General features: G+C 43.5%; 2 protein-coding genes across 2 annotated transcripts; one reads left to right on the top strand and one right to left on the bottom strand.

The window, feature by feature from the left end:
* The first annotated feature begins 2,840 nt into the window (after positions 1-2,840).
* Positions 2,841-5,937, top strand: LOC148913127 (uncharacterized). The gene is made up of 4 exons (XM_089026411.1): positions 2,841-3,104; positions 3,224-3,274; positions 3,386-3,395; positions 3,473-5,937. Exons 1-4 carry the CDS (start codon positions 3,038-3,040, stop codon positions 4,689-4,691), a joined length of 1,347 nt encoding a protein of 448 aa, XP_088882537.1. The 5' UTR covers positions 2,841-3,037; the 3' UTR covers positions 4,692-5,937.
* Positions 5,938-7,818: 1,881 nt separating this feature from the next.
* On the bottom strand, positions 7,819-10,056 carry LOC148913126 (uncharacterized). The gene is made up of 4 exons (XM_089027059.1): positions 9,785-10,056; positions 9,404-9,586; positions 9,040-9,081; positions 7,819-8,624 (listed from the first exon to the last, which is right to left on the bottom strand). The coding sequence occupies exons 1-4, from the start codon at positions 9,849-9,851 to the stop codon at positions 7,819-7,821; spliced, it is 1,098 nt and encodes a 365-aa protein (XP_088883185.1). The 5' UTR covers positions 9,852-10,056.
* Between the last annotated feature and the right edge of the window lie 14,021 nt (positions 10,057-24,077).

Here is a 24,077-nt window from a genome sequence, read left to right as displayed (position 1 = left end):
GTTGCAACAACACCTGCAACACTTGGAAATTTCCAGCCAATCAGCTTGCACCAAATTCATGACTGCTGACCAAATACCTTAACATAGAAGGCTGACACAAGGGATGTTGCGTGATTTTGTTTCAATGTGTGTCATCCCGATTCAAATGTGTTGCAAGGTTGCGTGCAATGTTCCACCGTGTGTCAGCGCCTTAAAAGCTTTTTTGTTGTTCAATAAAACAGTTCCACAATGCACTGCAATGTCAACACGATCAATAACTCCATCCAATTTTTTCTCAGCCTCAGAATAGCTAAGTACGAATTCACCATTATCCTGCTAGACATCACGTGGTATAAATTGGATTGGATTGTGTTACGATCATCAAAAAGGTCGGACATGGATAGCGCGAAAGTGTTGAATTCGCTAAAATGGTCTATCTACTGAAGACAGTCTATTGAGACTGAAGACGCTCTTAAAGTTTGAAGCACACCACAACAATATTGCCAGCAGGAGTCGGCTGCTGGTTCCAGAAATATATGAAAAACTTTGACACGCGCGCTCCTAGCAATTGACACATTTAACTTTAGCACGCGCACATTGTTATGTTGCGTGTTTTCTTGTAAAATTGTCACAACCGTTTGCCCTGATGAAGAGCAAGATGCTCGAAAGCTTGGCTTGATTTATAATTAAAAAAGCTGATGAATCAAAACTATTATGAATCTTAACTCGGCTTACAAACATTTATTGAACTTTGACATTCTTTGATTAATTTTAATCTTTTAATTTTAACATGCAGATCTTACTGAGTATGCCTGCCTTTCATTTGGAAAGAAAATACTTTTCTGTCCTTCATAATAAGCAACACAACTCTCGACCCCAGAGTCGTGTCTCTAACCGTGATGAGTGCTCGATGACGATACAAGGCTGAGCAAGTGATTATGTTAAACCTCTGAAGCAGCAGTAAGGGGGACTCGCGGTCACCATTCGGAATTGCCCGGGAATTGCCCGTGTTTATGCACTAGTGTCCCCCGCGGGAATTACCCGTGTCCCGTTATATGTTGCGCGAATGTTAAGATATTTGTCTTATATATGCATGAATGTAAAAAGTTCACCAATGACTTCTGTATAATTTGCCTAAGATCCAAAGTTAACATACCTAAGCCCAAGGGTTTCTGGTGTTGTGGTAAGAAAATGCAAATAGAAGACGACACGTCAGCGCAGTGTTACGAATGTGGTAAGAATATTCGTAATGCCGTACCAAATGCTACCAGAGAGCAATATTACGCCAATGGAGGTCGTAAGAAAACGCCATATAAGAGAATAAAATACTTCAGGGACTGGATGAGTCATATCCAAGGTTTACATCCGGTATATTTAAGCGACGAAGTAAAGAAGAAAATCATAGACCATTTAGAAGAGCCAACCCCACAAAGTCTACGGAAAACGTTGAAAAAAATAAAGCTAGGGAAATATTACAAAGACATCTCTTACATTTTGTCTGAAATTACCGGTAAGTCTATTCCTGAGGTTTCTGATATGAGCAGAGCCGAGTGGATGTTTTGTCGGCTGAATAAGGATATTCCTTATTACCCTGACGTAATTTACGAAATATTTTACAAAATAGACCCCAACCACCCCCTGTTAGGATGGATTCCGAGAAAATAAAAATGCAAAACTGGCGTTTATTTTGCCAGAAACCCCACTGGGGAATGCATCGCGCAGAACACCAAGCTATCCCCAGTGGGGTTTTTTGCATTTTGGGCTTACGGGGCTTATTTCATCCCGCGCCAGAGGCCCTCTAGTACATACACATATATCTTTCTTACGACCCACCAGAGGGTGAACTCCGGACAGCGTCCCGAGACACCCCCTGACTTTTCCAATCGCGAAACCCCCCATCGCGAGGTTGAATCGCACTTTCCACCCCTCCCCCCACGGTTGCTGTGAGTGGGGGAGGCTTTTTTTTTCACTCACAGCAACCGGTCCAAATGCGTCTACAGCGAGGCTCGAACTCGGGACTTTAGGCCTCCCCAGCTCCAAAGTCCACGATCACAAGCGAACGCCAGACACATCTGGACGCTTATGTATATGGAAATTATTATATTTAATTTGCATAATTTCTAGACTGACGTTCGATATGTAAATAGAATCCCGTCACGCTCTTTTCGAAGCAGATGTTCAATGAGCGAGCTTTCTTTGAAGCTCTTCTTTCGCTTCTTGATAGATCTTTTTGCGAGATTCCTCGGAAAGATCTTTTACGACTGTTTTTTTATTCCTTATGTCCGTCTTTAATTTCTCGTATTTGTCTTCTTCGGCCAGAATAAGCGAGAATTCTACGTCGTCTATCTTTCTGTCACGCAAAGCCTTTGAGACGAGATCGGTAATTGTATTTACTTTAGCCCTTGACAGAGCTATTGTCGTGTCATGCTTGGATATTTTGCTTGACAACTGTTTCATAATGCCCGTAGCAACAGCCGAAATGATACCACAAGCTGCCCCAACGCCGGCCAAAGGAACTCCAACAATTATTCCCGGTCCAGTAAGCGAAGTAGCAACGCCGGAGCCTGTTAACACAACAGATATGGACCCCAAAGTTATCGAAATCTTATGTAGCGTACTCCGGGCTCTGACGTACTTTTTTCGGACTTTTTCGTAGTGTTTTGCCTGCCCTTCCAAGTAAGCCAAGATTAAGTTCGCTTTATTCAGACGAAAGTTTTCGGCGTTTAGTTCGTTAGGTGTAGTATAGTACGGAAGCCCACAACTGTCACGGCGAAAGCCAAAAGCTCACGGCAAGAGCCAAAACCTCACGGCAAGAGCCAAAAGCTCACGGCAAGAGCCAAAAGCTCACGGCAAGAGCCAAAAGTTCACGGCAAGAGCCAAAAGCTCACGGCAAGAGCCAAAAGCTCACGGCAAGAGCCAAAAGCTCACGGCAAGAGCCAGCAGCCTGGAGGTCTGGGTCGACGACTTTAATGATTGCAATGCATCATGGGATCATTTCAAAATGGCGGACACACACGTGTAGACTTTGTTGTGCTTGATTGCTGTTTAAATTATAGAGATGTTTTGCTCTAGCTGTGGAAAACCAGTTAACGATGGCGACCGATATTGTGCTCAATGCGGACAAGGTGAGGTTTTCTTTTGCTTTACCACGTTGTCATACAAAGACCTCTACTAGTTTTTTAACTAGTTTCGAAAGTTTTCACGAAAGGATATAAGCTAAACTTAACTCATCTTCATACCAAAGGTGTTGCTTCATCTTCAAATTTATCCCAGCCTGGAAGTTCAAACTGCACAGGCATTTGTCCATTTTACTAGTAATTCATGTTTGAAATGCACTAGCCCAGTAAAAACAAGGCTTTTAAACATGATTATATGTGCTTATAATGTTTATAATTATTTATTATAGGTGATTATATGTTTGTAGTTAAATATTCAATAATCATATTCCCTAGTCGTTAATGCTTCCATGTTTTTTCTTCTTCTTTTATTTAAGAGAAAAGCTTTCACACCACTTGTCCATCATCAGGGATAAAAAAAATATTCCCCCTCCATTAAGTAATGATGAGGAAGAGGCAATAAAGTACTACTTCAATTGTGGATTTAATTACCAGGAAATCCTTGCCTTTCTTGCTAAACGTCATGGGATTTCACTTAGCTATAGTACACTGCTTCGACGTCTCAAGAAACATGGTTTAAATAGAAGAGGGATTGCCAATAGTACAGAATTTAATGATACGTTATTGAAAGTGCAAAAGCGTATAAGTGAAATTATTACTGGTCCTGGATCATCCTTAGGCTATCGAAGTATATGGCACACACTAGAAATGGAAGGTCTAAGGGTTCCAAGGAAGATAGTTCAAGACCTTCTAAAAGAAATGGATCCAGAAGGTACAGAATTGAGAAAAAAACATAGATTAAGAAGAAGATGCTATCGTAATCCAGGGCCTAACTATGCCTGGCATATGGATGGCTATGACAAACTTAAGCATTGGGGATTTCCCATACATGGTGCAATTGACGGTTTTAGTAGGAAGATTTTGTGGCTTAAAGTTACTCGTTCAAATAACTCACCAATCAGAATTGCTGATTATTTTGTACAGACGGTTATTAAGCATGAAGGATGTCCAGTGGAATTGGTTACTGACCTGGGTACTGAAAATGGTCTTGCGGCATCAATACAAGCATTTTTTCGTGACAATCCTGATGCTCACCGTTATGTTTCATCACCTAGGAACCAGCGAATAGAGGGATGGTGGTCATTTTTTTCAAAAAATCATTCAATATGGTGGAGAAATTTTTTTCGAGATTTAGAATCACAGGGAATCATTGATACTTCTTCTGATTTGAGTATGGAGCTACTTTGGTTTTGTTTCAACAATATCCTACAAGAAGAGCTAGACATGATAAAAGAACACTGGAACACTCACTCAATTCGAAGGTCCAGACATGAAACAGTTCCTGGAAGGCCAGACTCTATTTACTTTTTACCTGAACTTAACGGTGGTGCAAGTAACCTGAAGTTGGATGTTCCTATAGCAGAAATAAATTATGTTTTGCAACATGTTGTTGAAGATGAAAACCCTGATGAAAGTGAGTACCAAGACTATTTTGATTATGTCAAGAGTAACCTTTTATTTAGCATGCCTAAAAACTGGAAGGAAGCACTTAATCTTTACAACCTATTGCTACATGTTTCTGAGAATGGCTGCTGAACAGTTCTGTATGTAACAGAACATATGGATATATTTATGTAAACTAAAAGGAGGAATTTGGAAATTATAAATTGTATTTTCAGTGTGTATGCTACTGATTCAATGAGCAACAATTATTGTTAAACATTTGATGGAAATTAAAAAAAATAGTAGTGAGAAATTGCTATGAAATAAACTTCAGATAGAGACTGTGCAAACATTATACCCATGAAATAGTTTGTGAGACTAATTAGTGACAAAATTGTTGACTAAATATTATTGTTGTTTAACAATTTAGTCTAATTAGTCTAGTCTATTTTTGTTTCCATGGCTCACTAAATTGTTGTCATGGCTCACCAAAGTAAACAAATTAGGCACTTACACCCCTGTGAAAGAGAAAACTGACTACTTTAGTTGTTTAATACAACAATGGATTTAGAATCTATTCCTAACCTTTTTGTAAAGTCTCCTCTTCAATGGGTGAAGGAAAGTCACTGTGATCAGCATATGAAACAGTCATTAAATCAGTCACTGTGACCGATTTAAAAAAAGTGAATTTCAAATATAATAGATCAAAACCACATTAATAGTAGAGTGCTCGCCTAAACCCATGAAACAAATACTAATTTTTAGTACTAAATAGTGATAATGAAACAATAGAAAACAAAGAATTTTGTATGAAATAGTACTAATTAGTAATAATTATTGTTCATGGGTTTAGTGGATGCACCCTATGATTATCCTACAAAGGAATGAACGAAAAAGACCAACAATTGTTAACTTGGCTTGCATTACAAAAAACGTAAAGTGAAAATGCAATACACCTTTGTGGCAATGCTTTGGAACAAGGCTCCATGGTACAGAAGTCCTGAAATACTGTAAACTTTGGGAAAATACAAGGAGGGCAAAATAAAGCAAGATATTTACAATTTAGAGAAAAAAACAGCTGAAGCATTACTCATGAAGCCTCTTTTCCAAGCAATACCAGAATGGTGTAATATAGCATTAAATTTACATCTTCAACTGCAACTTGTAATACCACCTGGATTTTCTTCAGAATTCATTGAATTAACTGAAAAGGTATTAACTGGGAATGTAATGAATAGTGGAAAAACACATGGTTTATTTTGAATTTCAAATATGAACATAACAAACAATAACACTTCCAATAAAGAGGATAAAAAGAAACTTTGTTAACTTCAATAATATTTTTGAGAGAATCCACTCTCTAGCATCACATCATATTAAAGTAAATTAAGATTTCTCATTATTTTCTTTATTGCTTAATCATGATTTTTTGATCTCACTCAAAAAGAAGGAAAACTTTTAAGCACTGCTACATCTCTCTTACCTATTTTCCAAAGGCTTGTCTTATGCAAAATGCAAGTACACCCAGTAACATAATTCGTTTGAACTAGTATTACATCTGGATCTATCATGACAAACTGGGAATGAGCCCCGGGGGGGCACTCTCTTGAAAAGTGGGTAGGGGGGCTCGACGGACGGTTTTGAAAATGACCCTAAAAATTACGCATAAATTAACTGAGATGCTGATTTCAGACCCTAAAAGGTACGACCACATTACGTTTCCAACCATTATATTCTTGTATGACGTTTGATATTTTACAGCTGGAAGTCAGCCGGAGACCCTAAAAGGTATGTGAGGTCTCATTTTCGACCCTAAATGGTCCGTCGAGCCCCCCTACCCACTTTTCAAGAGAGTCCCCCCCCGGGGAATGAGCACAGGCTCTGACTAGAGTGAGTTTTTATATGATCCTCAAAAAATAGGAATGCCAACAAATCATGATAAACAATGATACAAAATAATCAACTCATTCATAAATCATCCTATTTGAACTGTCACTTATTGCTTTTCTCTGAGTGTCACTTTTGAAAGCTGATATACCAAGAAATAATATTATCAGCATATGGAATGCCAACAAATCATGATAAACAGTTAAGACTGAAGGAACAGTCTTAGAAATCACCTTCTTTGAACTTTGGCTTTGGCACTTGAATTTAAAAGAAATTTCAATAAAATAACTTTAACAAGAAGTAACTTGATTGATTGCAACCAAGGTTATGGTTTTGCAAATGCTTGTCCCTTGCAATATGCAATAACAAACACTTCTTTGAATTCTTTTGTTGTGCTCATATGGGCAACCGGAAATGTTATTTCTTGTCCACAGGCTCGAACTTGAGGGAAACAGACTGTGTGGCTCGGATTTCTCTCCATGCACTCATGGTCAAAATGAACAGTGATGACCAGTGAATTACCATTCAATGGTCTGTGACATTGGCCTGTTAGCCAACCAAGGACTCCTGCAGGCTTAAGATCAGCACTTTGGAACTTGTTGATGTCATCCATAGACTCTTCATCTTGGTATAAGCTGTCATCAGTGTTCCATGCTAAGGCTTCAGAGTACCCTCCAACTTCCTCATCTTCTAACAGCATTAGAAAATCTTGAAAGCTATCAATTACCTCTTCTTCCAATGTCCTCTTGGTGGTGCCAGGTGCTGAATAGCATGGTTTAAGAAGAGAAAAGACATAACTGGCATCTACTGGTTTTTGGCCTGAGGCATTTGACCCAAAAAGAGGCTTGAATATGTCAGCATTCACCCTCATGGCATCTGCAAGACCATAACAATTCAGACCCTCGCAAAACTCCTTCAGATAAAGTAGCCTCTTGCTGACAATGCTTACTATGACAGTTCCAATAATAGCATCTGTGTGATTGGTGTCAATCAAACCAGTATAACCATAATCAATAATTGCATCTTGGTGATCACTCATGTTTTGCACTATCTCATCAAGCAGCTTTCTTTCTTTGGTTGTCAAATGCTTCTTACTTAGACGTGAAATATCAACATCTGGATTCACTAGCATCTCATAAATGCACTCTTCAAAGCATTCCAAAGCTGGCCCTCCCTGGACAATACTTGTTGCCACTATCTGTCCACATGTCCTGAAGATTCCATTTTGGATGTGGTACATTGAATCTACTGGGGCTCCATCGGGAAATATAACTGTCCTCATCTCTCTCAAAGCATATTCCAAGAATTCCTTCGCCATTGCTCCGCTGTCAATCCCATCTTCACCACTGAAATGGACTCTTAGTGCTTTCTCTGGGGATGTTTTCATTGCCTCTCACTGCCAAAGCTTTAAACACCTCATTATTGGAGCTTTTCTTCTCATAACTAGGAAAAACTGCCCATCTTTATCCACTTGTCTTTCAAGAGACTTAAGTGCACTCGGTATATCAGCAAAACCAGCTTTATTTTCACTTTTGTAACTTTCGACGATATTCCCTGCTTCATGACTCTTTTCCAGATTTGGAACATCAGAGTAACCCTGCAATACTTCAAAGGGCTTCACTTCATTATCGCTTGGATGTTTTTCAATACCATTTCCATCCTTGGGATATTCATCATCTAGATGGCATTTCTTTTGTGGTGGTTCTCTTTCATCTTCAATTGTTGGATCATCTTTCTCAGAATATTTTTCAGACTTGTAGTCGTCATCGGAACAAAGATATAAAACCATTCGTTTATAATCTTTGCCAACTTCTTCTCGATAGCGTGAAAGTTTAAAAGGTTCATTCGTACCAGGTAAAAACTCTGCTGACTGCCCATCCTCGAAAAGTAATATATACTCTTGCTCATCGTTATAACAATCTTTGTTGTAATTGGCCCACTTCTCTTTTGCCTTTTCCAGGATGTTCAAATATGGTGCCTGATTGGAAATACGAAGGGCAAGTCTCTTTCCCCTTTTCGGTTTAAGCTTCAATGCTTTGTCACTCCACTCAATAAGACCAATGAAGATGCCAACATCTTCTTCTTTATCTTTGTCTTTTGGTTTGGCAGTTGTTTTTGATACAAGAGATTTCCAATTTTTCCCTTTCAATGCTTTATAGTCACTGAAGGACTTCACTGTGCTGGCAGATTTTGAGTTTCCTGTTTGTGAAAAATAGAAATCATTTTTGCAATATGAGAGCTAATATTCAAACCATCTGTGGATCAAAAGATAAGGAATTCTTTTGAAAAGGAACATTACTAAACACTGATCCCCTTCTTTTTATTTTGAAAATATTAACAGCTTTGTATCCAGAATAATTTCAAGGGGTAGGGGGTGACTTACTTTATGCTTTATTTATAATTATCTTAATAGGTGACTAGACTGATTAAATTCAAAAGGCATGACTTAAAAAAACAACATCTAGATATTCATTGTGACATATTGCATGTGCACAGGGTATTTAAAAAGTAGTCATTGAATTAGATAATCCATTTGCATAGACCATGGACTGGGGGTCCGTGTTTTGTAGTCCAAGTTTTGATAAAGAATGTATTATGAATTTTATTTCTGCACCTGCTTCTTTTCTTTCTTCCTCTTTTTCAGTGTTTGGCAATCCTATTGAAAAGATATTAGAGATGTTAATAGGAAATCCAACATTGATTCATAATAAGTTCATGCAATTAGGGACATACAATTTGAAGCCTAGCTCTGTTGTGGGCTCCTCACCCCTACTTTTATCAATATTAGTATGTTTTTCCTTCTCATTTTTATCATCACAATCATCATCATCATTATTAGTAGTATTATTAGTATTTTAATTAAGCCTTATAATCTAAAAACAATGTGTAGTAGCTTTTTTCGGAACCAAACCGAGTACTGAAGGTAAATTACTTTCTATTTGTCCTGGGCTAGCTCGTCTGAACTTTTATATCAATACCTTTGCCTTCATTTTTCTGTACGCAAAGACATGTTAACTCCTCGTCTTCTGAATAAACCCTTATGCAACCATTTTGTGAAACATGGACGCCCGACGAGCGAAGCTCTTTCTCGTACCCACATCTTGAACACTTTTCCGTAAAGAGAGCTCCACTCCCGTACTTCTCTTGCAATAGTTTTGGGACTATAATAGTAAAAATACCATGAATCCAATTTTTTACTTTTTTTCATAAAAAATTTAAACTAAAATGTTTATGCCATCTTTGAGCGGACCATCTTTGAGCGGACAGTAAGCGAGTAAGCCGGCTAAAGCATTTATTCAGCTTAATTTCGTGTACTACAAAATGGAGCCACATTTAACTGAAGAGTGCTTAGTACTCACCTTGTCCGCATTGAGCACAATATCGGTCGCCATCGTTAACTGGTTTTCCACAGCTAGAGCAAAACATCTCTATAATTTAAACAGCAATCAAGCACAACAAAGTCTACACGTGTGTGTCCGCCATTTTGAAATGATCCCATGATGCATTGCAATCATTAAAGTCGTCGACCCAGACCTCCAGGCTGCTGGCTCTTGCCGTGAGCTTTTGGCTCTTGCCGTGAGCTTTTGGCTCTTGCCGTGAGCTTTTGGCTCTTGCCGTGAACTTTTGGCTCTTGCCGTGAGCTTTTGGCTCTTGCCGTGAGCTTTTGGCTCTTGCCGTGAGGTTTTGGCTTTCGCCGTGACAGTTGTGGGCTTCCGTAGTATAGGGAACATCTGGGTACAACTTAGGTGCTGATGGTATAACATCCATTATATATACTAATGTACGACGCTTTTGGGAATGATATACAGGAGCAGCCACATCACGACAACCGGGATTACTGGAACTGGAGGGCCTTCAGGAAGATGTTTCCGCACGCGGATGCTAGTAAGTTCGAAAGGAGGCCTGATGGGATTTACTTCAACGGCTCCAGGATGTACAGCAACGAGGATTTGAAGCCTACGCTGGTTAATCAAATAGACGATCAACTGAAGCATTCGCCAATGCATAAGCCAACGCCAGCGCCAACGCATGTTGAACCCGGTTGGTCAAAGGAATTATTGCTGGGTACCAGTACTTATCCGATACCCGCAGTTTCATTTGATAAACACCCAAGCTTGGGCCTAACGCTGAATATGCGGATCTCTAACAACCATTCCTTTCCGTTAAAGGTGCGAGATATCTTCAAAAACGTGCCCATTGTTCATACCACCGCTAAGGAATCTCATGAATGGTTAAGTGGTCCTAACATGCGTTATTGGCCGCAGCAACTAAACTTTGCGGTTTGGTGTGCCACTAGCAGCTGTGGTGTGAGTGCGAACTTGATGAAGAATTCGATATTTATGTTTCATTTTCACTTCACGGTTAGAAGAATACTGCATGAGATGGGCGTTACTGCATTACCAGGAGATGCCACGTTCTATCCAAGAGATAACAAATACGACGTTCCAGCCTATGACAGGCTTTGTAAGGAGTTCGGTGTTGTAGGGAAGGATTTTAGATGCACTGTCGGTGCTAACAATGGTCTAGGGCACATTTGGGCTTATTGGGGGATTGGTGGACACGAGCTAAGCGATAAGGAAGTTCATGCATTGCGGCTACGGTGGAACACGGGATATCATAAGGAAACTCACGACAGTAGCACCTTCTTTGAACCAAACGCTAAGACCACTAAGGAAGTTAGAGACGGGCCTCTGTTTAAAGACGAGGGTGGTAAGTATGCAGGGGCCAATCCACTGATTATTAAGATTACCAACGACGAGCAAACGAAGCAATACTTTAATTTCATACCCCCAGAAGGTAAAGGACTAACTAGAGCCGGCCTTGCCCGTTTGAACCGCAGCATAGAAGCTTACGTGTATTCTATCCTTGGAGCTCAGGTAAACACCCGATCGAGCATAATTGGAAATACCGGCGCCGCAGAAGAGACGCGAGCCGAAGCCTTGATCTTATTCGAAAGTTCAATCTTGGAGGGCGACATCAGCAAGAGCGTACAGCGTTACCAACTAGCTATACAAAATTCTAAGGCAAGGTTGGACTATGCAGTAGCCCCGGGTTGTTGGTTAATGCCTAGTAATTTATCTATAAATACTGGTTCTGTAGTAGGATACAACAATAAACTGCAGCGAGCTACTAAGGATATGAAGTTTGGGGCGAATGACGTGAACTCTGACACTCTTAGGAACATTCCTCACTTCGTGGAGAAGCCAAAAAAGGTACACGAAACGAAGCTACCTGTAGTTAAGGAACCATCAAAGAAGGTCCTGCCTACAATACCTGAGGAATATGACCATAACTTACTAAAGGCCGGCTTAGCAGCTGCAAGCATTGGTCTGAGCTATTATATATGGCGATGAACAACCCCTACGTAGCTGGAGTAGATTGTGTCTATACAACTTACACAGGCGAGAAAAAATACAACCAGGCATCTTGGGTTGATGTCACGGGCATGTCCGTGAATTTGAACTACTCAGGAAAGAAGTTAATCCTTTGTAGTATTTGCATTGGCACGAGCAGCCATGCCAACGTCGGCTTTAGGTTCCTGGATGAGAATGGCGTACTGCAGCCTATGAGAAATAAGACAAACAACAGGGAGCCTGCGCATTTCTCCGTAGAGCCCAACCCAATCAGCGCTGAAAATCATTCCGTTTGGACTTTCCACATGGTCGCCGATTGTCATGGGCTAGTAAAGCTGCAGATAAGAGTAGACGACACCGGGAGCGTTTGCATAAATAGTATAGAAAATCAAAGAGATACGGCTTATAATCATAAGACCATTAGCACTTTAACGGTGGTGAGCCTTTAAGTATATGGACAACCCACACGTGAAGGAAGATTGGTTTTGTTATTATTTGGAGGAGAAGGAATACTCGGGTGATAACTGGCATGACACCAACTTACAGGCGAACGTTGGAGGCTTAGGAATGATTATGTGTACTATTAGCATTAATGGGTGGCATAGCTGTAATGCCGGGTTTAGGATCGTCGATGAAAATGACTGCCCATTATTACCTTACGGGAAAAAGATAAATAACAGGGCTCCAACTCATTTTTCGTTTGAGCCTCCGACGAGAAGCGCGGAGAACCTAACGTCGGTAACTTTTCATATAATAGCTAATTGCCAATACGCGAAGCTTCAAGTACGCCCTAGTGATACCGGCGGCGGGCAGGATAGCATTATTGGGATTAATGCTGTCGATCGTTCCGGCCCGGTAAATGCTGCCTGGAACCATAAGACCATTAGCACTATGAGCGCAATTCCCCTGATACCGCGCTATCAAGGCGGTGCGAATACTATCTTTACTTATCCCAAGTCGAGAACACCCCGGATGCTTGACGACGATAAGCCCCCAGTAACGTACCCAGATAAGATTAACCCTGAATCTTCTTCAGGAGTACCACCCCAATAGCGACGACCAAGATCCAAATGTTATTCCCCACAAACTTTAGCAGTTCTCCGCCGGCCCTAAGTGCCAAGGAAACAACCGAACCCAGCAGCCCAGGAAGACCGGCTGCCATCTTTTTTCCCAAGTCCGTTAGTCCATTGCCTAATTTCTTTACGCCCGCGCCTGTAGCCTTAAGCGTGGATAGGATAACTCCTACTACGCTCGAAATAGCAACCGCAAATGCCAGCGGAATACCATACTTCACCAGAGCTCTTTTTATTTTTTCCTTGGTGGTAAGCCCCAGCTCTTTTTCCAGGTTGTCCTTTTGCGCCTGTAATTCCGCAAGGCGTACCTCGAGGGCCTCTACTTCCCTTTGGGCTGCCTCCCTTTCTTCCTCGGTACGAGTTTGGTCCTCGATTACTTCTTGCTGCCGCTCTATTTGCCCCTCCAGGTCTTCGATGGCCTGATCTCTTTGCCGGATTTGTTCCTCCTTAGTATTGATTTCAGCCATTAACCGCCGCCTTTCCACTAAAGAGCCGGCTATGGTAGTTTGTAAGTCATTAGCATCTTCGCTTCTTAAGTCCAACTCTTGCAGGGCGAGGTTAAGAGCCTTTTGTGCTTGATTCCTTTCACGCCGAATTCGGGTTCTTTGGTCTACCAGCTCACTTATTTCTTGATTTTTAAATTCAACCTCCCTCCTATGCGCGTCGGCAAGCCGCTGGTTTTGCTTCATGTATTCCTCCTCCCTTTCTTCCAACGTTTCCCGCAGTGCTTCCACTGAGGCGCCAGAGCTTTGGGCTTCTCCTAAGTCCTCCCGTGCTTTGTCTAATTCGCGCAGGGCCTGATCCACCTGATTTCCTATTTCTTTTATTCTTTCATCTTGATGGGCGGACTTCTTTTCAGCATCGGCAAGTAGCTGACCTTGCTTTGCATATTCTACATCTTTTTCTCTTAACTCCCTTTGCAGATCCGCGGCACGTTTTTCCGCGTTGGTCCTTTCGGTTAAGTTGTGCAGCCTTTCTAACAGGCTTCTAGTAGCACGCTGAAAGCCTCTTAATCTCAAGACGTCACCCCTAACGTTGCCCTCCTCATCAAAGAGGTTTTGCGGTTTTGTCCAGCGGTCTTTGTCGGGAAATCTTAAGTCTTGGACGCTTATGAGGACTTTGTTTCCCTTTTCCGTGAGCTTTACGTCGTCAGCATCAAAGTTGTCGTAGCGCAGCTCTAGCTCCCGCGCTGCCCACTCTACGGTTTCCCGCGCGGCTGCTTCCGGCTCGCCCATGTTTTGAAGCTCTATGTGCTCACGCGGAAACGTGTACTTGCGTGCTTTGGGATGTCTTAGGGCCTTTGCAATCCTATCCCTTAGGGAATCGTCGACTTGTTGAGTGGGAAGCAGCGGTTCTTCATCACCGTCGTTAATGTCAGCCTGACCTTCCTCAGTGGTGGGATCGAAGTCGGGGTCTGTTCCTTCTACTTCCATTATATATGATAAGCTCAAAGTTAAATCCCAACGTATTACCTAAGCAGGTTGGCGGACTGAAAGCAGAACGCACCTTTCACCGGGTCACCTTTACCCCCAGCAGCGCTAAGCCAGGGGAAACCCTGTACGTAGGCGTGCCCCGCCTAACGGATAACCTAGTCTTAGTTCCTGGCACCTTGGCTTTGAGGTTTGACCTAGCGGTACAGTCAAGCCCCACAGATGAAAGGATTATCGTTAACAACGTGGGTCGCAACATCGTTTCTAAGATGAGAATCAAGTTCGCCGGGGAATCCTTGCTGGACTTAAATAGGTACGATCTGTATACCACCTATAAGGATCTATGGTTGACAGCCTTTGACCGCGCGCAAAGGATAGAACAAGGAATTGGTAGTGTCATTCTACGTAAGGTCCGCACACCTACGAAAACGCAACCTACTGACGGCAGCGGAGAAACCGCAGTGGCAGACGCAAAGCGAATAAAGACCGCCTATGGTAGTAAGTATGTCATACCATTAGACTTTGAAGTGATTACGAATCACGGTGTGTATTACCCAAGACAGCTTGCCGAACTGCAGTTTGAAGTAACTTTAGCAGATGCTAATAACATCATTGGTGGGCTAAGCACTGCACTTACCACAACAACCCCATACTCTATTACCAACTTAGAGCTGCAGTATGAGACCGTGTACAGCGAAGAGCTGGCCCGTAGCGCTGGCATGGAATACAGCTCCGGAAAGGCATTCCTTTACGACCACGTAGTGATGTATAAGACATTTAGCTTCCTGGATAAGACGGATGAGGTTATCAACCAAAGCATTAACCTCCCCCGAAGAAGTCTTACGGGGCTAATGCTGGTGTTTGCCAAACCCTACGAGGCCGGCAAGCGCGACTCCGAAGCCTTTCACAACCCCAACATTACTAACGTAGGGGTCAACATAAACGGAGTCCCAAACAAGGTTTACTCCCAGGGAATAAAGCCCGCAGACGTGTACAGAGAGGCCATGCGCAAGTTTGGCGACCAAATTAGCCCCGAGGAATTCTTTAAGGATAAGTATGCGCTGTGGATTGACATGCGCACCATTAACGACGAAGACCTACATGGCCAGGGTTTACGTCTAGTAAATACGCAGGATGGCATAACATTGGAGATCAAGCGCACCAAGAACGCCAGCGCAGGTGACGGTGATAAGATAAACTGCTACGTCTTCGTCGTGTCTGACGCGCAACTGAGCGTAGAAATGAATCAGCTAAAGAGCGTTGCATATTAATGTTAAAATATTTCTTAAATATACAATGCTTCGCGTATTTGAAAACAACGACACCAAACTGCAGTGCATAGTGCAAGGCGAAACTTTGTACTTCAAAGCAAAGGAGGTGGCTTTGGCGTTGGGCTATGAGCGCCCTAGAGATGCAATTAGAGCACACGTATCTGAGAAATACCAGAAAAAATGGGTTGATCTACAAGGGGCTGCGAATCACCGCTCCTTTACTACGCAACCAAATGCCGTGTTTATATCCGAACCTGGCTTGTATGAACTGATATTTAGCTCCAAACTACCCAAAGCTGTGGAGTTTCGTGATTGGGTCTTTGAGGAAGTCCTACCCGCGCTAAGGAAAACGGGTAAATATGCAATAGAAAGGCGGTTTGGCGGCCCAAACAAGTTAGTATTTAAGATCGAAAATGAAGCCGACCTACACGCGAAGGTCGTCGACTACACACGTAGGTTTTACCCCGATTTCATCATAGCGCCGGGTCTTGGCGAACTTCAAGATTCAGACAGCAAGCGAATAACCTGCTGGCGAAAAGGCTACCAAGCCGGTCAACCCGACCTTTTAACCCTAAATGCGCATAAGAAATACCGCGGGCTGTGTATTGAGTTGAAAACCCCAAAAGGAAACGGCGTCTTATCCGCGAAGCAATCTAAGAAAATCTCACAGCTTGACGTAAATGGTTACCTAACGATGGTTAGCAACGATTACGACATTATCTGCCGTGCCCTGATGGATTACGCGGATGGCATTCGTATTCCCTGTAAGGGCTGTGTAAAGCGGTTTAAGTCCTACGCCACTTTGAAAACGCACCTAAAGATATTCCATAGGTATAATGAAGCTCAGCTTGACTCACTGGCGTGATCTTGTCCACGGTAAAGCATACGAAATAAAAAATTACGTCGTCTTCGAAGACATCGACCGTTTACGGTTAGTCCTCAAAGACTTAGAAGGCAAGGAATATTCCCTTTGGGCGCCGGATTGCGTGCGGTACGTAATTCAGGGCGAGGAATTCACCCACTTACGCAGCTATGGTAAGGTAAATGGCCGATGGAAGTTTGACATTGAAAGAAGAGTCAATCCATCTCCTCTTTGTAGTTAAGCGCGTCTGCTAAAGTCCGCTGCGCTTTAGGATCCGCGGAGCACCAATGCCCCACAAAGGATCCTTCGGAGAATACCCTGTCGCAATGAAGGCAGGTGTATTTTTTACGCGGCTTACGAGGGGTAATGCAGTCGGCAGGTGGTTCGCAAGTAATACAGTCCATATATTGAAAGGGCGATCAGGAATCCTCCTAAGAAGGCGGCTGCGTAGGCTAGCATATACCTTTAAAAGGGGTCCTTATATTTATTAATGTTTCTTCTTTTCTTATTGAGTTCTGCATACCTTCTACAAAAGGGGTCCTTATATTTATTAATGTTTCTTCTTTTATTCTTAATAAACAATTAAAGAATATTAATGAATATAAGAGTGCATTTTGAGACTCTTTGCGCAAACCCTGCTTTACTAATCCTTACGGGCTTTCCTTACCTCCATGTTTTGGGCATGCCAATCATCAAAGCGATCCAAGTACTCCTTAAAACCGCGGGGATGATGTTGCGGGCACAAGCACTGTCAGATATGATCATCTCCTTTCCTTAAGCCGCCACACGCGTCACAGGGCGCACTCCAATACTCTGCGTTCTCCCAGCGCGTACCTTCGGCGCGGTCGAACTCCGTAAAGCGTTGGTCTATTTCTTTCTTACGAAGAGTTAACTTCCTTATGGTTTCCACTGGGCAACATCTCGCAGCGATATCACCATGCTCCTCGCATACGACATCCAAATCATAATTACCACGACATCTATGTTGATGCCATGCGTCCGTGAGACCTTCATCGCAGCGCGCACACACATCCTTTAAACACACCCTATTTTCTTGGTGGTATTGCAACATTTGGGGCGTGCTAAAGAGCCGATTGCAATCAGCACAGCGTCTTTCCTTAGACTTCAAACACACCCTTCCTTCCACGTGATATCGCAGCGCCTGTTTACTGCTAAACTGCCGGCTGCAAGTGCCACAGGTGGTGACGTTATCCACCTCTTTAAAACATACCTTCTTTTTTTGGTGATATTGCAAAGCCTGTTTGCTACTGAACTCCCTATCGCAATCCTTACACTTCATTATATAATAAGAATTTATTAACCCTTATAAGGGATACTTAATAAAGTCCTGCACGCTTTCTTTTGCCCAACCGGCCATCGTCAAAAGCGCACCAAACCTCTCCGCGCGCTTCAGACCGCACATTTCATCATACAATTCCTGCACGCGCTCCCGCAGCCGATCGATCTCTTCCCTTTGCATTTCTATGGTGTCTCTTTTATCTTTTGCGTCGGCGACAATTCTTTGCACTGCTTCCACTGGCTCCATCGTATATATAATGGATCCGAACCATATTCCTTGTAACGCTCTGATCGTAGGACCCACCGGCTGCGGAAAGACCCAATTCGTGGTAGAGCAGCTATTAGGACCCTTTAGATACCGCTTCGACTACATAGTGCTATTATGCCCCACCTACGTGAATAACCGCACCTGGACGGGCATAGGAGTGAAAGACGACGACTTCTTCGTAGATATCTTAGACCCTAACGAGTTATCCAGCCATTTGAAGTTCTGGCACAAGCAATTCCCTAAAGATACACAGACTTTACTCATATTGGATGACATCGCCTGTGGGGACGACGTAAAAAGACGCACCTCCGAATTAGTGAAGCTCGCCTTCAGCGGCAGACACGACAACATTAGCGTTTGGTTGCTCTCGCAGCAGCTTACCAGCGTCTCTAAGCCCTTCAGGGAAAACATAGGCTCTCTCGTAGTATTTTATACTCCAAGTAAGTCTGACCTGGAAACCATCTTAAGCGACTACGGCGGTGAGATATCCAAGGAACAGTTACACGAATACATGCGGCATTTAAAAACGCACCAACATTCCAAGATGATCGTCTCTTTGAGGTTTCCCTACACGGTTGGAATCTATGATTCCTAATGTATATGGACATTGAGCAGCTCTTAGATGAAGTCCCCACACAGCTAGATGAAAGTAACCTTAAGGAACAACTTAACATCCTTGTGTCTTCGGGGAAGTGTAAAGAAATGATAGGCAAGGAACTTACCCATGAGCAAGTTAATAAGTTGTCAGAAGAGGAAGTTAAGAAGTTCCATAAGAGGTACGAGGCTGCCCTTGCAAGTAAGACCACGGACGCCGTAGCAGACTCCGCTATCCGACTTGCGACTAAATTGCTTGGACTTGCACTGCCCATAGACGACGTGGAGCAACTGCGGAAGGACATAAGCGAGGACTATGTCATCGCCCAGGAACTTAAGATAACCTGCGGGTGGTTGTCTTTGAAGTGCGGTAAGTTAATGGCAGTCGCCTCTGCGGCTTTGCACGTAGCTCAGCACGTCGACTTGAAGGAGGTACTGGTGTCTTGGAAGGACTTCAAAAAGGACAGAGAAGTCGAAAAGGTCTTCCAGGCAGCACTTGCTGAGGTACCTGATCAAGTCGCCTCAAGTACTTAGTTAAGTCATCCCTAAGTACTTGGTCAGGTCGCGCCCAGGTTATTTCCAAGTCGTCCTTAAGTACTTAGTCAAGTACTTATCAAGTCCTTCAAGTCCTTAGATATAAATGAGTGAACCAGAGTCGAAGGTAGAGCAGCCCGAGCAAAAGATTACCAAGGTTAAATCTCCAGGCAGAGTCGCTGCCGGTAAGAAGCTCGCGGAGATGAATAAAAAGAACAAAGCCAAAAAAGAAGAAAAGGTGGAGGAAAAAGAAGAGGAATCCTTCATTAATCCTGGGTACGTCATTGGCGCGTTAGGAGTCATCATAGCTGCAGGCAGCCTTTACTTACAATGGCGGGCAACGAAAAAGGTAGAACCACCAACATATCACGCGCCCGTGCACGCACCTGTGGAACCAGCTGTTAGAAAAAGTAAGATCCCTGAAATGGAGTAGATTTATCACCACGTGCCGTGGCGACCTAGATTTTCCTTCTCGCTTTGTAATATAATGTCGACCGCGTTGTTGAAAACTGTTGAAGAAGCAGCTATTATTACTTCCATCGTTGCGGGTATTGGTTGGGTAGGTAAGAAAGTGCTCAAAGAAGACTTTACTGAAGACCCAAGCAAGAGCTTCGCTAATTTTGCTAAGATGACCGCTGCCGTAGGCGGGGCTATCATGGTAAAGGATTACCTACGGAAGGAAAAGTACCTACCTACGACGTAACTCGTGAAAATCCCTGTGATTTTCTAATATATAATGGCTAGCGTGGTCGCAGGTGGAGTTATTGCAGCCTTAGCATTCACTGGAGCTAATTATGGTGGTCAATATTTGGATAGATTAGTTAGAGGTGATCGCAGCGGAGATTTAGCCGCCGAAAGGAAGAGACACGACTTAGCGCTGGAGAAATATCAGCGAGACGTGGCAGCTTGGAATGAAAAAAGACAAGCTTACAGGGATTGGTTGGATAAGAACTACCAAGACAAGATGCAGGCGGATAAGAACTTTGAAAATACAGACTACGCCTTTAAACTTTATGCGCAAGCACACCCCGCGGCATTAACGGGGTTGAGAAAGCCTCAGTTTAAGAATTACTATCAGCCTTCTAAGAAACAAAAAGACAATGAGTTGGTCTTCGTAGGAGTCGCAGGGCTGGCCGGAGGCGTAGCTTTGGCGTATCTGCTCTAACGAAGGAAACTGTGTTTCCTGAAATATATGATCGTCTTTTTTGGAAAGCGACAAGAATAACTTTACCACTTATTTGAATCCCCCCATTAAAGCCCATCAGGTTCGGCTGGTTAGTTGCTCTTTGTACAATTCTTGGTATAATTTAGTCAATGCCTTGGTCACTGAGCATAAAGGCGGCGGCAATTATCAAGGCGTATTGCTGCCCGATGGACATTACACGCCAATCACACTGGCCAAGGAATTAGCAAAACACGGTTATACGCTCACCACGGGATTGCCGCACGAAATGACCTTCAAACATAATATGCCAAACTATTCAGTAACTTTTGGAAAGTCTGACCCATTGGGGTCATTATTATGTGCCTCAGGCAAGACAATTACCGACACAGCCATACCTGTGAAATGGCAAGTCGCATCCTCTTACGAAGTCTATTGCGACTTGGTTCATAGTTACAACAATGGAGAAAAGTCTTCTCTTATGTCCAAGTTTCTGCCCAAAGGTAATCCATTTGACCTGGTAGAATACACCCCCATTTCTTTGGAATATGACTTGTCCAATTTGGTAGAAAGCATAAACATCACCATTAAAGTGGACGGAAAGACGGTGGATTTCAACGGACGCAAGATCAATCTTGTTTTGGAATTCATATAATGGGCCGCCTAGAGGACAAACTCAAAAGGATTTACTATGGGCCTGAAGGCTATTGGAAAGGAGCGTCGGCCATCAAGAAACTCGCGACCGCGGCCAGGGTATCAGATGAAACGGCTAAGAACTGGCTAAGAAAACAAACCCTCTGGCAGGTTTATCTTCCCGTGCCCAAGTACATTCCCAGGCCCAGCTTTACCGTAAATACCCCCAATGAAGTTCATCAGGCGGATTTGCTTTTCTTGCCGCACGACAAGGTGAGAAAGAAGACCTATAGATACGCTTTGACCGTAGTTGATATCGCAAGCAGATACAAGGACGCCGAACCCATAACCAGCAAGGATTCTGGGGAAGTCGCAGAAGCCCTAGGTAGGATTTATAAGCGCGTTTTGAAATGGCCTAAGCTGCTGCAAGTGGATGCGGGAACGGAGTTCATGGGCGTGGTTACTAAGACCCTGAAAGACCACGACACTAAGATTAGGAGAGCCGAAGCTGAGTACCACAGGGGTCAGAGCATCGTCGAAAGATTCAACAAGACCTTGGCCGAGCGCCTCTTTGGGTACCAGTATTGGAAAGAGCTGGAAGATCCCTCCAAACGCAACAGGGAATGGACTCAGAGGCTCCCCCAGGTCGTCGCGGCTTTGAACAACGAGGCGGCCAGGGCTACGGGAATAAAACCCAGGGATGCCATAAAAAAGAAACACGTGGAACACAAGTCCTTCGTCAGAAGTTCGAGGGCGGTCTTCCCCCATGAAAAAAAATTAGGTAATGTCACAGTCCGATATCTCTACGGACCGGGTGAATTAGAAGGAGGATCCAAAAGAGCTACGGATCCTAATTGGTCTTTGGAAACTTACCAGATCCGAAGCGTAATAGCTAAGAAGGGTCAGCCCATCTTGTATTATCTTCACGATGGCCCCACACGTGGGTTCGTCATGGAAGAACTGCTTATCGTGTGATGTCCGAATGCTATCGTATGCACTCCGTCATCACACATCCATCGCTTACCGTCAAATGCAGACAGCGACACCTTCTCCTGCGTGACGTTATGTATCTGATGACCATAGCTGCGCAGGCTGTTCATCTTATGCCGCTGTTCCTTGCGTGTTCGTAATACGTTGAGGTAGGACTCGTGCGTAATGTCCTTCTTAACCACGTACTTTTTTACGCCTTTAGCTTTCTTTTCTACGCCGTCTAACTTTAGCACGCTGTACATCTTTGGTTTCAGACCCACGTACTCTACTATGGGTTTTCCTAACATTTCGTCTTTCATCTTCCCAATTACCTTCTTATTCTTCGCAGAGTAAAGGAAGTGCTCCTTCGGGTAACCGCTGGTGTCGTACTCGTCTATGTCGGGGAGGCAGTCTTTGTAAACGTCTTCCGTTTGCACTTCTAGAATTAGGGAGTCGGTGTCTGTGTACAGGAGGCGACAGCGGTCTCCGTACTTTGGCTTAAGCTTATCGTAGTAGAACTCGTACATAAGCAGCTTCGATAGATCCAGCACCGTAAAGCCTGTGTAAACGGGCTTGTTTAGTAAGAGGTTTGCCCTTTTCATGTGAATCACGTAGAAGTTCAGCATTTCTACGTATCTAACGAAGCCTGGCTGTGACACGTATGCTTCTGCTTCCTCTTTGGTGCTGACTATTTTTACGCTTACGCGCTTGCGGATGTTCTCCATTGTCTTTCCGAACACGCTGTTGTTCATCAGTTTGAAGAGGTTTTTCTCGAAGTCATTTTTCGCTGCGGTACGCTTTTGCGTGTTAAAGTCAATGTAGGGGCGCATCCAGGGCTCCTGCGTGAATTTTAGGACTCTGTGGATCTTCTCTACGCGCATTCCGTGTCGCACGTAGAACTGCAGGTTGCGGTAATGTACCACATACTTCTTCTTATCCATCAGGTTCATAGTTAGTTTCCTGTACGGTTTGTAACCAGGGCACATTTGCTTTTGCAGCGGACTTAGCTGCTTAAATGGTATCTCTATCGCTTCTGGTGCTAAGGGGAACTCATTGTGTTCGTCGTGCAGGCGCTCTGGGTACTCCAGATCCACTTCTAAGACGTAACCCTTGTCTTCCTCCTTTCCTACCTGCATGTAGAAGTCTATCGGCTTCACTGGATCCCATTCGAAGTCTCTCACAGGTAGGTACTGTGACATTGCCCAACCATAAAGGTTATTCGCATCCAGGTAGTAAATGTATGTGGTTGGTTTCTCTGGGTCGTGCTCTACTAAGGGGTTGTTTGCGCGGGCGTAACGTCGGCTGGGTCCGCATACGCCGCCACGAATACCGTCTTCCATAAACCGATACATGTCGTACTCCGTTAGGAGATCCAACTGCGCATTTGTCTTCTTTAACAAAGCACTCCAGCTGAGCCCAGGAGCCGTGTAGAAATTAGCGGGATCCAATCCGTAATATTCCATAGCCATCTTTCTGAAGCTTTGGAAAACATCTGCAAGCAGCACTACGTCAGACCTTAGGTAGATGTCGTGGTAGTCCCCCATGTTCTCACAGGAGTACTTTTCCCACACGTCTAACGCATGCTGGTACTCCTCATCCTTTATACCGGACTCGTTTAGGGTGCTGTAGAAGCGATCTTTGGGTGGTAGGGACTCTTTGAATCGATCCCAGGAATCCATGTATTCATATGGGTAGACTCCTTTCCTTTCCGCGCCATATTGACTGGAAATGGGAAAGTTGGTGTTATACTTTACGAGGTTTGCTAAGGAGTCCGCCATAAACTGCTGCGAATCTAAGAACTTTAGCTTACCCACAGTTACGGACATGTAGCGCTCTTTGTTGTTGGGTATGCATTTGACGTCGGAGCCGTCTGTTCCTTGTAGTAGCAAATGGGAGTCGTAACCGCGGAGGTTGTGAAAGAACACCGGAATCTCCATGTCTGGATTTACTTTGAAGTTTATATTGCATTTCCAATGAGCCGCTCCTCTGTATTTACCCGTGATGTGGCAGTGATCCCTAACCTTATCCACATAGAAATCCTCAACAAATGCTTTGTGGCAGTGAATGCAGTGCGTGGAGGGCTTTCCCGGCTTCTCACCTTTCTTAGCATACTTCCCGCATTTAAAATGAGCTTCTCCTAGATACTTTCCATCTTCATCCCACGCTTTCTTGGCTCGTCTTCCAAACTGAAGAAGCGTATGTT

The sequence above is a fragment of the Actinia tenebrosa genome, unplaced genomic scaffold, assembly GCF_029948245.1.
Source record: "Actinia tenebrosa isolate PJP-AT-01 unplaced genomic scaffold, QUT_ActTen_1.0 PGA_scaffold10__47_contigs__length_13832649, whole genome shotgun sequence".
Taxonomy (NCBI): domain Eukaryota; kingdom Metazoa; phylum Cnidaria; class Anthozoa; order Actiniaria; family Actiniidae; genus Actinia; species Actinia tenebrosa.
The sequence above is the reverse complement of the archived record's forward strand: the minus strand, read 5'-3'. Positions and strand labels throughout refer to the sequence as shown.